This window comes from Ylistrum balloti, unplaced genomic scaffold (genome assembly GCF_031769215.1).
Source record: "Ylistrum balloti isolate Yb309-2 unplaced genomic scaffold, AGI_CSIRO_Ybal_v1 Utg370036, whole genome shotgun sequence".
Taxonomy (NCBI): Eukaryota; Metazoa; Mollusca; class Bivalvia; order Pectinida; family Pectinidae; genus Ylistrum; species Ylistrum balloti.
The window spans coordinates 313417-329286 of NW_026782096.1; the positions used below are offsets into that span (position 1 = coordinate 313417).

At 40.1% G+C, this 15870-nt stretch overlaps 1 protein-coding gene across 1 annotated transcript; it reads right to left on the reverse strand.

Annotated features, from left to right (window-relative positions):
* Positions 1-715: 715 nt before the first annotated feature.
* LOC132548915 (uncharacterized) lies at positions 716-14846 on the reverse strand. The gene is made up of 13 exons (XM_060212817.1): positions 14741-14846; positions 14292-14470; positions 13206-13353; positions 12940-13032; positions 12172-12303; positions 11154-11323; positions 10659-10773; positions 10183-10283; positions 3511-3620; positions 2801-2948; positions 2506-2651; positions 1764-1854; positions 716-940 (listed from the first exon to the last, which is right to left on the reverse strand). The coding sequence occupies exons 1-13, from the start codon at positions 14844-14846 to the stop codon at positions 716-718; spliced, it is 1764 nt and encodes a 587-aa protein (XP_060068800.1).
* Between the last annotated feature and the right edge of the window lie 1024 nt (positions 14847-15870).

Below are 15870 nucleotides of genomic sequence, written 5' to 3' on the forward strand. Positions count from 1 at the left end.
TATCACATATGCATAAATATAAAACTCGATCATTTTGAAACATATTAAATGATATTTTTCTTTCAACAAAGTTGTACGCTGAAACCTGGTTATGCCGACACCTAATTTCGAAAGCATAATTTAATTCGTGGTCTTTATAACAGTGAATTAACGTTGCTGACACAATGTCGTACCATTGATCCAATTACCGATCCCATGTATAGCACCTGTCGATAAAAACAGGTTTCAGTGTATCATATATTATGTATGAGTAATGGGGGAAAAAAACCACGCACACGCACACACACACACACACACACACACTTTATCATCAATAGCTATCACGCCAGTTTTTCAAGTCACAGATCCAGAGAAGTCAAATTATAAACTCTGAAATGGATACGGTCACTTCAGATTCCGGAATGCAGTGATGGTGATTAAATCTCAATTGCGCACGTCTCCAGAAATTCTCGGAAGCTAACAATGCAATCGGAAAACCTCGTCATGGAAGGTGTTCCGAAAGTTTGTGGTTTGGTAGTGACATTAACAACGTCGATCATTTCCAATGCCTGACCATTAAAAGTCAAAGGTTCCATTTAATGGTGATAAGTTTTCCGTTGTCACATAAGTATTATCATCAACAAAAATATGTCATACAATTTAGCAAATTGTTTGTAAAATAAATGTAAAGGTTTTCTTATGTCATTACAAATTCCTTTCAAGGGCTCCCTTAGGATCAGAATGTCTCCATCTTTATCCTCCGTGACGTTGAAAAGTTCTTGTTTAAGGAATTCGATATCAAGACTTTTCGTCTATGTGCGAACCTCATTTTACACTGTATTGATACTGTTACTACTATAACCAGCAGGAGACATCCAGTTAAACATCCTGTGAAAATAGCCGCTAGGCGGGCATCCAAGGACGAGTTCCCTTTGGCAGAGGTAAGCATTGATGTAGTGTCCTATGAGAAAGAGAAAGAAAATTGTTTACGTTATCTGATGACGTCAAACCTTGGGGCAATGCAAACAACACTAAATATGGTCAAAATATGGTAAAACTGCAAAACATTTCAACATGTCAACACCAGACATCAAAGATTGCTCAAAAGTCAAACAAGTGAATAGCACCTTTCAAAACAAATTTAAAGTTAGATACAGTCGAGAAAAACAATTAAACTACATCATACAGCTTTTTCGTCCTTCTAGGACTCGTGCTAAGGGCCTAAATTTTGAAGCCTAGGAGGTGACTGAGGACAATCCAAAGTAACCGAAAAAAAACGGGGATACGAGGAGGCTCACTAGCTCCATAATTCAACACAATCCGTAATTTTTATATGTCAGATATTTTTAGAACAACGAATAAATCAAAACATGACATGCTGTTTCGGGCAAATCTCGGGGACTAAAAGTCCACCAGCAGTGTCAACCGCCTACTAACGCGAAGATTGCACAAAAGACACACGAGAGAACAACACCGTTTAATACAGATTTAGCAAGGTATCAACTCTAGGTTAATTGATTGATGATTTAATTGTTTATAATTTGTTTGGAAACCAGTTTCATAGAAAGATTTTTGTTTCAGAAAATAGTTCATGTATAATTTTCTGCGGGAATAACACTATACTGAAGGTATGTTCATGCGAGACATTTTTAAACTGACTGGAACATGCACTGAAGATCGAGCGATTTTTTTTAAAGGACATGACATGGGTGAGCAACAGTATGGCAAGCGGACACAAGAGCAGCAAGGCCACGATGACGATAAATTAGGAAGAGAATTTTTACCTGGTGGCGAGTATGTGTGACAAGAAATCGACCTTCGTTCCCTTCTACGTCATCGACAATCACCGTTACCTGCTGTCGAGAACACTGTATGCTGTAGAATGTAAAAACAGTATCAACAAACTTCATAATTCTTTTCAAGCATTAAGTGGCAAGCAACAACAAACAATGACAATTCTGAATTATTGTAATTCAACAACTATTAGACAAAAATATTTCTTTAAAAACAAGAAATAAAAATCCAACATGTCAACAGAAACATAATTCAAACACTAACTAAACAAAACACTAAGGCAAAATATGAAGGAAAAGAGAAATTTTCACGGATACTCATGTAAAAAGTACAAGGAGAAAAGACCAGGACACGTATTTACAAAACTGTACTCATTCTCAAATACTTCTGGTGATAATATGAATCAATACCTATTAAACCATTTGAAAGATTCCGGGGAAAAAATCAACCTGAGATATAATTTTCAATGTTTAAAGTTTACTTTTATACTGCTATTTCAAGACTGAAACGAGTTTGAAGAAAGTTGAGTAGATTTCGTGCTTTGGCACGAAAATGATTTCATAAATATGGAGCCAGATGTTCCAGAGGGGTAAGCATCTTCTACTCCATTAATGACGCATATAGTGTATGTCACGTTCCAGAACGAGAAGACAGTAAAGAAATGCAAATGAAGAACATATACATGTGTATCAACCAATTCTAGCTTACGTTTTAGCCAGATGTAAACAGTACCTAAGCTGCCCTTTAACTGGCATATTGGCTTGGCCATCATCAAATGTTTCCATGGTGATTGTAGAGAAGGTGTGGTCATCTATGTCCACCTTATGGATCCCTGACTCGTCATCTTGGACTTGAAATATAACTTCCCACGTGCTCGACTGTAAAAGTTAACGGGATTCGAGGTCATACATCTTCTTTGGTATTTCCGACATAACTTTGATAATGATTTATCGATTTCATTTTTTTTTTTCATTTTTGTGCTTTTGCTTTTCTCTCGATCAGTTGAAAGCTACGGTTGTTCTTATACCTGGGCGGAATCACAATTATCAATAATGTTAGTAGTGGAGAAAGCAGGCGCATGCGTGTCATCACCACTGGGAGGTTCCACAATAGAAACTTCACGGCTGGAGAATTGAAAGTTCCCGGAAGTATTTGTCGCACGAACGACGACCTCACTTTAAGTGAAAAATAAAAGTGTACACTAAAATTAGCGACATTTGGTGTTGTGATCAAATCTAATATTACAAATATGGTAATTGGTTAAAAAAACAGACAAAAAACAAACAAACGTAAAAGGATCTATGTGGGCAGTTTTCTTACTTCTGGGTCCATTTTGAATGTTTAATCGGAAAATAATTTTAATGGAAAAACAATCACCTGAAATAAGAGTAGGGAACTGACATTATAACATTTGAGCGGAATAGTTTTGAGTTGTATGATTGTACGCAAGACACACATATGAATAACACATTTCAATACTTTAGAACTTCCGATCAGATACAAAAGTACCAAATAAACATACAGCTGTTCCGTCCTCTTAAGACTTGTCTGTGATGCTAAGGTTCTTAATAACGCAACCTAGGAGGCGACTTAATAAAACTGAAATCGACTGAAAAAATGTCAATCTACATAGGGGATGTGCTCTAGCCTCAAAATTCAATATTTTAAGCAATTTTTTCAATAAAGCTAATGATCCCAAAAGAATATGAACAGCATATTTTAATACAAATTATTTACCTTTTGGTGTGCGGAACAGCGTATTCAGACACGTGAACAGTGACGTTCCCAACAGCATGTTCTCCAGCTCCTACATATACGTGGTCAGGAGTCACGGTAAAAGTTATGTACTGTAAGGGGAGACAACTTGTACTGGAAATTCTCGCCATAACACAAAACATTACTGCTATATATCCTTTCAACATTTATATTTTATTTAAAGTTTTGCAATCCTTTCTTAATAAAAATCTTGAAACATTGTTATACTTCCGTTTGTATATCTAGATATTCGTTTTCATATAATCTTATCGCCTTAACGCTGTTGAACTCTGAAAAAAATTCTCAGTAAACCATTTAGTAATACATTTTTTCCACCTGGGAATTAATGATAAAGATGTGAATTAAACCAACCATTTCCGCGACATACACTTCATTTTCAGAAAATTGGACAAGAAAGTTTACGATGCCGTAAAATTACAACTGAATGCAAAAATTACATTAATTTGTTAGATGCTTGAGTATTTCGGAAAGTAAACGCTTTTTATACTAACGGGTGTGTCAGAGAGTGCTGTGACAGTAACGTTGCCTGTTTCATACTAACGGGTGTGTCAGAGAGTGCTGTGACAGTAACGTTGTCTGTTTCATACTAACGGGTGTGTCAGAGAGTGCTGTGACAGTAACGTTGTCTGTTTCATACTAACGGGTGTGTCAGAGAGTGCTGTGACAGTAACGTTGTCTGTTTCATACTAACGGGTGTGTCAGAGAGTGCTGTGACAGTAACGTTGTCTGTTTCATACTAACGGGTGTGTCAGAGAGTGCTGTGACAGTAACGTTGTCTGTTTCATACTAACGGGTGTGTCAGAGAGTGCTGTGACAGTAACGTTGTCTGTTTCATACTAACGGGTGTGTCAGAGAGTGCTGTGACAGTAACGTTGTCTGTTTCATACTAACGGGTGTGTCAGAGAGTGCTGTGACAGTAACGTTGTCTGTTTCATACTAACGGGTGTGTCAGAGAGTGCTGTGACAGTAACGTTGTCTGTTTCATACTAACGGGTGTGTCAGAGAGTGCTGTGACAGTAACGTTGTCTGTTTCATACTAGACGGGTGTGTCAGAGAGTGCTGTGACAGTAACGGGTGTGTGTCTGTTTCATACTAACGGGTGTGTCAGAGAGTGCTGTGACAGTAACGTTGTCTGTTTCATACTAACGGGTGTGTCAGAGAGTGCTGTGACAGTAACGTTGTCTGTTTCATACTAACGGGTGTGTCAGAGAGTGCTGTGAGAGTCTGTTTCATACTAACGGGTGTGTCAGAGAGTGCTGTGACAGTAACGTTGTCTGTTTCATACTAACGGGTGTGTCAGAGAGTGCTGTGACAGTAACGTTGTCTGTTTCATACTAACGGGTGTGTCAGAGAGTGCTGTGACAGTAACGTTGTCTGTTTCATACTAACGGGTGTGTCAGAGAGTGCTGTGACAGTAACGTTGTCTGTTTCATACTAACGGGTGTGTCAGAGAGTGCTGTGACAGTAACGTTGTCTGTTTCATACTAACGGGTGTGTCAGAGAGTGCTGTGACAGTAACGTTGTCTGTTTCATACTAACGGGTGTGTCAGAGAGTGCTGTGACAGTAACGTTGTCTGTTTCATACTTACGGGTGTGTCAGAGAGTGCTGTGACAGTAACGTTGTCTGTTTCATACTTACGGGTGTGTCAGAGAGTGCTGTGACAGTAACGTTGTCTGTTTCATACTAACGGGTGTGTCAGAGAGTGCTGTGACAGTAACGTTGTCTGTTTCATACTTACGGGTGTGTCAGAGAGTGCTGTGACAGTAACGTTGTCTGTTTCATACTAACGGGTGTGTCAGAGAGTGCTGTGACAGTAACGTTGTCTGTTTCATACTAACGGGTGTGTCAGAGAGTGCTGTGACAGTAACGTTGTCTGTTTCATACTAACGGGTGTGTCAGAGAGTGCTGTGACAGTAACGTTGTCTGTTTCATACTAACGGGTGTGTCAGAGAGTGCTGTGACAGTAACGTTGTCTGTTTCATACTAACGGGTGTGTCAGAGAGTGCTGTGACAGTAACGTTGTCTGTTTCATACTAACGGGTGTGTCAGAGAGTGCTGTGACAGTAACGTTGTCTGTTTCATACTAACGGGTGTGTCAGAGAGTGCTGTGACAGTAACGTTGTCTGTTTCATACTAACGGGTGTGTCAGAGAGTGCTGTGACAGTAACGTTGTCTGTTTCATACTAACGGGTGTGTCAGAGAGTGCTGTGACAGTAACGTTGTCTGTTTCATACTAACGGGTGTGTCAGAGAGTGCTGTGACAGTAACGTTGTCTGTTTCATACTAACGGGTGTGTCAGAGAGTGCTGTGACAGTAACGTTGTCTGTTTCATACTAACGGGTGTGTCAGAGAGTGCTGTGACAGTAACGTTGTCTGTTTCATACTAACGGGTGTGTCAGAGAGTGCTGTGACAGTAACGTTGTCTGTTTCATACTAACGGGTGTGTCAGAGAGTGCTGTGACAGTAACGTTGTCTGTTTCATACTAACGGGTGTGTCAGAGAGTGCTGTGACAGTAACGTTGTCTGTTTCATACTAACGGGTGTGTCAGAGAGTGCTGTGACAGTAACGTTGTCTGTTTCATACTAACGGGTGTGTCAGAGAGTGCTGTGACAGTAACGTTGTCTGTTTCATACTAACGGGTGTGTCAGAGAGTGCTGTGACAGTAACGTTGTCTGTTTCATACTAACGGGTGTGTCAGAGAGTGCTGTGACAGTAACGTTGTCTGTTTCATACTAACGGGTGTGTCAGAGAGTGCTGTGACAGTAACGTTGTCTGTTTCATACTAACGGGTGTGTCAGAGAGTGCTGTGACAGTAACGTTGTCTGTTTCATACTAACGGGTGTGTCAGAGAGTGCTGTGACAGTAACGTTGTCTGTTTCATACTAACGGGTGTGTCAGAGAGTGCTGTGACAGTAACGTTGTCTGTTTCATACTAACGGGTGTGTCAGAGAGTGCTGTGACAGTCAGTGCTGTGACAGTAACGTTGTCTGTTTCATACTAACGGGTGTGTCAGAGAGTGCTGTGACAGTAACGTTGTCTGTTTCATACTAACGGGTGTGTCAGAGAGTGCTGTGACAGTAACGTTGTCTGTTTCATACTAACGGGTGTGTCAGAGAGTGCTGTGACAGTAACGTTGTCTGTTTCATACTAACGGGTGTGTCAGAGAGTGCTGTGACAGTAACGTTGTCTGTTTCATACTAACGGGTGTGTCAGAGAGTGCTGTGACAGTAACGTTGTCTGTTTCATACTAACGGGTGTGTCAGAGAGTGCTGTGACAGTAACGTTGTCTGTTTCATACGGGTGTGTCAGAGACGGGTGTGTCAGAGAGTGCTGTGACAGTAACGTTGCCTGTTTCATACTAACGGGTGTGTCAGAGAGTGCTGTGACAGTAACGTTGTCTGTTTCATACTAACGGGTGTGTCAGAGAGTGCTGTGACAGTAACGTTGTCTGTTTCATACTAACGGGTGTGTCAGAGAGTGCTGTGACAGTAACGTTGTCTGTTTCATACTAACGGGTGTGTCAGAGAGTGCTGTGACAGTAACGTTGTCTGTTTCATACTTACGGGTGTGTCAGAGAGTGCTGTGACAGTAACGTTGTCTGTTTCATACTAACGGGTGTGTCAGAGAGTGCTGTGACAGTAACGTTGTCTGTTTCATACTAACGGGTGTGTCAGAGAGTGCTGTGACAGTAACGTTGTCTGTTTCATACTAACGGGTGTGTCAGAGAGTGCTGTGACAGTAACGTTGCCTGTTTCATACTAACGGGTGTGTCAGAGAGTGCTGTGACAGAGAGTGCTGTAACGTTGCCTGTATCATACACGGGTGTGTCAGAGAGTGCTGTGACAGTAACGTTGCCTTTTCATACTAACGGGTGTGTCAGAGAGTGCTGTGACAGTAACGTTGCCTGTTTCATACTAACGGGTGTGTCAGAGAGTGCTGTGACAGTAACGTTGCCTGTTTCATACTTACGGGTGTGTCAGAGAGTGCTGTGACAGTAACGTTGTAACAGAGAGTGCTGTGACAGTAACGTTGTTTCATACTAACGGGTGTGTCAGAGAGTGCTGTGACAGTAACGTTGTATGTTTAATACTAACGGGTGTGTCAGAGAGTGCTGTGACAGTAACGTTGTCTGTTTCATACTAACGGGTGTGTCAGAGAGTGCTGTGACAGTAACGTTGCCTGTTTCATACTAACGGGTGTGTCAGAGAGTGCTGTGACAGTAACGTTGCCTGTTTCATACTAACGGGTGTGTCAGAGAGTGCTGTGACAGTAACGTTGTCTGTTTCATACTTACGGGTGTGTCAGAGAGTGCTGTGACAGTAACGTTGTCTGTTTCATACTTACGGGTGTGTCAGAGAGTGCTGTGACAGTAACGTTGCCTGTTTCATACTAACGGGTGTGTTAGAGAGTGCTGTGACAGTAACGTTGTCTGTTTCATACTAACGGGTGTGTCAGAGAGTGCTGTGACAGTAACGTTGTCTGTTTCATACTAACGGGTGTGTCAGAGAGTGCTGTGACAGTAACGTTGTCTGTTTCATACTAACGGGTGTGTCAGAGAGTGCTGTGACAGTAACGTTGTCTGTTTCATACTACCGGGTGTGTCAGAGAGTGCTGTGACAGTAACGTTGTCTGTTTCATACTAACGGGTGTGTCAGAGAGTGCTGTGACAGTAACGTTGTCTGTTTCATACTAACGGGTGTGTCAGAGAGTGCTGTGACAGTAACGTTGTCTGTTTCATACTACGGGTGTGTCAGAGAGTGCTGTGACAGTAACGTTGGCTGTTTCATACTAACGGGTGTGTTAGAGAGTGCTGTGACAGTAACGTTGTCTGTTTCATACTAACGGGTGTGTCAGAGAGTGCTGTGACAGTAACGTTGCCTGTTTCATACTAACGGGTGTGTCAGAGAGTGCTGTGACAGTAACGTTGCCTGTTTCATACTTACGGGTGTGTCAGAGAGTGCTGTGACAGTAACGCTGTGACGGGTGTGTGTTTCATACTAACGGGTGTGTCAGAGAGTGCTGTGACAGTAACGTTGCCTTTTCATACTTACGGGTGTGTCAGAGAGTGCTGTGACAGTAACGTTGCCTGTTTCATACTTACGGGTGTGTCAGAGAGTGCTGTGACAGTAACGTTGTCTGTTTCATACTTACGGGTGTGTCAGAGAGTGCTGTGACAGTAACGTTGTCTGTTTCATACTTACGGGTGTGTCAGAGAGTGCTGTGACAGTAACGTTGTCTGTTTCATACTAACGGGTGTGTCAGAGAGTGCTGTGACAGTAACGTTGTCTGTTTCATACTAACGGGTGTGTCAGAGAGTGCTGTGACAGTAACGTTGTCTGTTTCAGAGAGTGCTGTGACAGTAACGTTGTCTGTTTCACCTATCTGTTTCATACTTACGGGTGTGTCAGAGAGTGCTGTGACAGTAACGTTGCCTGTTTCATACTAACGGGTGTGTCAGAGAGTGCTGTGACAGTAACGTTGTCTGTTTCATACTAACGGGTGTGTCAGAGAGTGCTGTGACAGTAACGTTGTCTGTTTCATACTTACGGGTGTGTCAGAGAGTGCTGTGACAGTAACGTTGTCTGTTTCATACTAACGGGTGTGTCAGAGAGAGCTGTGACACTAACGTTAACTCAATGTAAGTTAACGGGTGTGTCAGAGAGTGCTGTGACAGTAACGTTGTCTGTTTCATACTAACGGGTGTGTCAGAGAGTGCTGTGACAGTAACGTTGTCTGTTTCATACTAACGGGTGTGTCAGAGAGTGCTGTGACAGTAACGTTGTCTGACGGGTGTGTCAGAGAGTGCTGTGACAGTAACGTTGTCTGTTTCATACTAACGGGTGTGTCAGAGAGTGCTGTGACAGTAACGTTGCCTGTTTCATACTTACGGGTGTGTCAGAGAGTGCTGTGACAGTAACGTTGCTGTTTCTGTACGGGTGTAGAGAGTGCTGTGACAGTAACGTTGCCTGTTTCATACTTACGGGTGTGTCAGAGAGTGCTGTGACAGTAACGTTGTCTGTTTCATACTAACGGGTGTGTCAGAGAGTGCTGTGACAGTAACGTTGCCTGTTTCATACTAACGGGTGTGTCAGAGAGTGCTGTGACAGTAACGTTGTCTGTTTCATACTAACGGGTGTGTCAGAGAGTGCTGTGACAGTAACGTTGCCTGTTTCATACTTACGGGTGTGTCAGAGAGTGCTGTGACAGTAACGTTGCCTGTTTCATACTTACGGGTGTGTCAGAGAGTGCTGTGACAGTAACGTTGTCTGTTTCATACTAACGGGTGTGTCAGAGAGTGCTGTGACAGTAACGTTGCCTGTTTCATACTTACGGGTGTGTCAGAGAGTGCTGTGACAGTAACGTTGCCTGTTTCATACTTACGGGTGTGTCAGAGAGTGCTGTGACAGTAACGTTGTCTGTTTCATACTAACGGGTGTGTCAGAGAGTGCTGTGACAGTAACGTTGTCTGTTTCATACTAACGGGTGTGTTAGAGAGTGCTGTGACAGTAACGTTGTCTGTTTCATACTTACGGGTGTGTCAGAGAGTGCTGTAACAGTTAAGTTGCTTGTTTCATACTTACGGGTGTGTCAGAGAGTGTTGTGACAGTTTAGATGTCTGTTTCATACTTACGGGTGTATCAGAGAGTGCTGTAACAGTAAAGTTGCCTGCCCCTGTCCCGTCGTTACCGACCCTGTATTGGAGAACGTACGATCCACCCATCTGAACGGTACCTGTGACAAGTAAGGTGAATAGAAACTTAATAAATGAAAATCGTATCAGCTGATGATCATCGCGAAATTAGCATGATTAGACGGGAAAACACTGCAATTTGAATACTATTCTATTTAACCAAGTTATTCCTCTTGCAGCTAGAGACAGTCGCAAGTACAAGGAGCGATAACGTATTATCGTTAATTTATTTATTTGTTTACTCAACAATGGTAGTAATAGGGAGATAATCATACTAAAGAGTTGCGATTAGGTGGGAGATGAAAATGAATTCTTAGAATTCTAAAATGTAACAAACGATATCGTTGTAGGCCCACATTACTAAGACATATATTAAGTACGCCCTAAATCACGATAGTTAAAAATGCCATCCTTACCCGGTGTTAGCGCCTTCAGAGACAATTTGATTCCATCTGGAAGTATGGGGTTCATCAGTGTCCGTTCAATAACGTTTGACCTTGTATCAAGTCCCCGGATACCAACACGGAAGTCCTTCAAAAAAAAGTGCGATCAGTATACAGAGGCATCGCTGTCTTCTAAAAGTAGGTACTTTAGACAACTCCCTACACATTCATTAATAAATATTTCCAAACTCTGTTGTCGTTAACCGAACTTAGTAAAACTATTTTAGAAATTTCAATTTTTGGTGCATAAATTTCAATATGCAAAACCGGCTGATTTATCCAGACATCTGGGTACTGCACTCCTTGAAGTGTTTCGCTGAACATAATTACGTCCAGTTGTTTTAGTGTGGATACTTGGAAAGCAAACGTCCAGCCTTAAATCAATCAACATATCGTTGAGTAGGTTATTAATGCAACTGACATTGCGGCACATGGTTATGTACGTAAAAGCTTTCATAAACGGGTTACCTCCCCTGGAATATGTATATCAGTTGTATATGTCCTCCGGCGACGCCCCGTTGCCTTTCCCAGTGGTCTCGTTAAGATCTCTCTTCCTGCCATTGTCATCAACGTCACTTCCGTTAATATTTGCACGTCTCCGCTACCTAAGAGTTCTATGCGAAGCGTCACGTTGGAACCTAGAAAACATGCAAAACATGTTGCTCACATCACCAGAGAAACACTATAGGTTTTTCATAATGACACCGCAAGTGTAGGTTTGCTGTGGCTTAACTTGTATGCATGTATGAAACTACTAAAAGAAATATGAAATCGTTGACACGGAAGGAAATTTTCAATAAGATATATATCATCACGCAAATATAAAAAGAATTTTTCCAACACAAAAAAATCCTGTGCTTATTGCTTCCGGTGGATTCAACGTGAAGTCATATCATCCGTTTCGTAATAGAAACATTTAAAGGAAAAAACTTTTCATTAAAGATACAAACATTCACAGTGTTGTCATTACACTAGATCATACCGAAATATCATAGATTTACACTAAGATATGTTACAAAGTTAATGATTTCAGTTTCCCCTTTTATGTATTTTCCCTTTCTATATAGAAACATCCCTGATTTTCCCGACCTATTGTGTTGATATCCCAAAGTGTGTTCAATATTAAAACATTTGACCCAATATTACGAATTTCGTGAAAAATGTCGATATCTGACAAATATAATCACAACACTGAGTTTTTGGAGATAAGGTTTAAACTTCATTCTATTGCCTGGCGTGAGGCTGGATGTATTTGATCTCACGATTCCGTGGTTACTCATCTTGTTACTTTTCAGATGAATTACTTGAAATGACAAAATTTAAATGGCGAGTATTGTCAATGAAGCAGACGACGCTTACTCTTGCGGAACACTCGTTCTCCTTTCAATTTTTCATGAGTCTCCGTGTATTTTTTTTTTTTTTTGTACTTATTTTGCTATAATTCAAATACCAGGCATGCGTGCTTGTAATCCGTACAACTACTCACCAACGTTCGGCCGTCCAGACAAAGGTATCCCCCAACCATTCATAAACCGACACCTGAATTGGATCATAGAGCTGCCTCGTATCGTCACGTTGTACTCCTGTTCTTTTGATAGAAACTTTACCAACCAGTCCCCTTCAAGTGAAAACGGACCAATGAGTGGCAAGCTTTCATATATTACAATTTTGAACGAAACATTCAACAAAGTATGACCTCAAATTCGCGGTGGTGGAATTTTGGCAATTTGGTGACTTGCTTGTCATGAAAAAAGAAGCAATGACTTTCACAGAAGAATGTTAAAAAATCAATTTACAAGGTAGCGTGTGTGGTGTAACATTAGCATTACACATGCTGCTGTGGACTGTTTAGATAACAGAGAAAACGGGCTTAACATCAACATCATCATGAAATGGCAACTAATAGTAGTTGTGCAGACTCGTCAAGAAACAAGCTACTAGATATTGAATGTTGCTAGATTTTGATTTTCGTTGAGTTGAGATATATCATGTATCCAGAATATAACAACCTCTCAGTATTGTTAGTTATTGCTACATAACCTGGCCATAATAGCTGAGTTTAACATTGGAATCACTCAAATTTTAGAAAAATAAAGCCATGTCGCATTTCATTATGGGAAAAAGTACTATCACACGTGCTGGTATTTTTTACCTGTTTTGATAAGTACAATGTACAGAAACCTGTCGTTTGGATCTGAACCCCTAAAACAGACTCTAAAGTCGCTTGTCTTTTTACTGTATACTGTAAAATTACCTGGAATTGGGTTTTTAATCTTCATTATTTTCAAACTATTGCTGTTAACTTCCATGGTAACATTCCTGTCGTCCGTCGGGCTCACAACTGCACCTAAAAATGTTGTGTTTTAATGATTTCATGTCTGCATAAACAATATCCCATCTTGAAAAAGTTGTAAATATATAAACATGAAATTTTAATGCAAAGGACAAATTAATAGTATGGTGACGGTTATTTATCGTACAATTTATATGAAGAGCGAACGTAATTAATAACTTACGTACCTGTAGGGTCATAAACCTGGAACCGTGGGCTGACCCCTTTACTATGGACTTCCACCAACAGGTTGACCACCGTGCTGTCCACGGAAACTGTCCTGCGGTCAGTCGGGGGCGGATTCACTCGCCATGACCGCAGAACTACCGGGTTGTCCTGTTGAGAAAGATTTACTTACTTACATCCTCACAGTCACTCACCAGTGATATTTAGTAATAATTACTTTCTTGCTATGGTGTATGGTCGTTATATATGACAGAGTTTTGGAAGTAAACAATAACAACTCAAACAACATTAAATACAGAAAATACAGCAATAAAACAAACAAACAATCATACAAAAAACAATAGAAACAAAAATTAAACAAACAAATAAATAACAAAAACAAAAGGTTGAAGCAATCTACTTGCAATTTTTGCGAATACTATAGAAGTTGTACATTGTGTGGATTAATCGAGTTTACAAAATTACTATCGTTGGTTTAACTGTACAAAATGTTTATACTTGAAATGTTATATTAATATCTAGCTTACTTGTGGTGCTAATACTTTGTAATATGATCCCGAGAATGCAGTATTCCATTACCCCTCCCCCCCATTCCCTACGTAAACTCCCTCTATAAAAGAAATTATATGTTGAAGTCATCCAAGCAAAGTGGGGACTTATTTGTTTTACACCGTTTCTTCTTGTTGCTAACCCGTAGCAACTTTTTATATACTGATGCATTTAACGTATAATGTACGAGTTAAATAATTTTATAAAAACTTCCTGGGATCTTCAGTGTAACTAGGATACAGGATCATCAATTTACATACCGATAAACATAATATTCTGATATCGGCTGGAAACGATATTCAGATGTATTGGCATAGCTACTTTCGAACAACGCTACAACAACTTCTGGTTCAACAATATGACTGCAACATTTAAGCCTCGGATTGGTCGATATTTTGATATGTCCGATGGTGACGAAATTCTGTGTCTGTGTATGTTTTTGTTTTGTAACAGTTCCGGTTACATTACACAAAGACCAATTTAAGTTGCCGAACATCAAATTCTTTCTTCCTAAATAAATAAATAAATCGAAACTTTACCAACTCCGCCTCCTTTATGACACCTGCGACGATATCGTCTACATTACTCGTCTTTTTTCTGTCGATGTTGTCTATGTAAGACGATTCTACATGCGTCTCTTGCGCGTATTGTAGGCTCGGGATGTCATCTACAATACATGTAGTTCCGTAGTGAAAATAAACGACAGACGTATTCCTTTCTACATGTACAAGGAAACATATTAACTACAATTCAACCATTGAGTAATGGATACGTATTATAGATGAATGGATGGGTGGATGGGTGTGGTTGGAGGGAGGGACGGAGGGCGGGCAAAAAGAAATGAAAACCTTAAGTTCTCTTTGCTCATGCCGTGAAGGAACAGTATCTATGTCAGAGAGAAAAACTTGGTTACAATTTATATATATGTATATATATATATATCAATGGACATTTAACGATACACAAACAATGTGTCCGCCCAACCTACCGTCTAATAGCTCCTGGTTGTCGTCCGATGTCAAAACCTCGGACGAACAGACGTGACGATTTAGTAGTAGACACATCAGGTAGACCAATAATTTGAGATTCGCCATTATTTAGTATCCGCGTTCACGCAACGTTGTCGCCATTGTACAAACACAATGGAGATGAAGTTATCAAAGTGCAGGTACCCGACACAATGCTTGATATGAAATCAAAATAGATACAAACTTTATCTCTACGCTACGTTATGTAGATATCGACTTCGGTCACGTGATAAGTCGTATTCGTCGATATAAATTTACAGGTAAATAATGTGACCAGGAAACAACAAATAGAACATAGAATGTGCATCCTTACAGGCTGTATCAAATACAATTCATATGATATCCTTTTTATGAGATACCTAATGCATCATATAATTTCCTTAATATATAATGAAAATTACCACATGAAGAAAATTATTGCATAAACATATTTATGTAAATTTTGAGCATGAATTAGCTTTTTCTAAATCAATGCATATTTTTGCAATATTGAAACTTTAGATGTGCCATACTCTGACTTTTACAATACAAACTTCTCATTTCTACCTTCAACTCTTCGTGCTTGGAATGAACTGGACATTTCAGTTAGAACATAACCTACTTTAAATAACTTTAAATAAGTACCAGCCACCAGTATATTTTAAGTTTGGAGATAGGAAACTAAAATATAATTGATACTAAAATAAGGCAGAAATGCAGTTGTTTGAAATATGATTTATTTCTGGTAAATCTCATAGAAAGCCCGGAGTGTAACTGTGGTCATCCCTGTGAGAATACTTATCACTTCTTTTTCAATTGTTCAAGCTTTGGTCAGCAGAGGCGAATACTATTTCAAAGCCTAAATACACTGGATGCCAATAAAGATTTTACGCTCGATAGCTTTTTTCATAAAAAACGTACCTTTCCCGTAGACCTGTTGGAATATTTAGAAATGTACATGTGTTCATCAAAAACCGTAGCAATAGATACTGATTCATTTCAAAATAATTAAGGTAGAATTTTACCTCTAAGAGTAAGGAGAACAATCTTAAAACGAAACTTGTAGGAAAAATATTTCGTGTTTCCTCTTTCTAGTTTGTTGCCATTATGT

Coding starts and splice junctions, on each gene's coding strand:
- LOC132548915 (XM_060212817.1), bottom strand. CDS start 14,846: ATGGCGAATCTCAAATTATTGGTCTACCTGATGTGTCTACTACTAAAT. Junction 13,354..14,291: donor TCATAAAGGAGGCGGAGTTG/GTAAAGTTTCGA, acceptor CTTTCTCAACAG/GACAACCCGGTAGTTCTGCG. Junction 10,774..11,153: donor ATATACATATTCCAGGGGAG/GTAACCCGTTTA, acceptor TTTTTTTTGAAG/GACTTCCGTGTTGGTATCCG.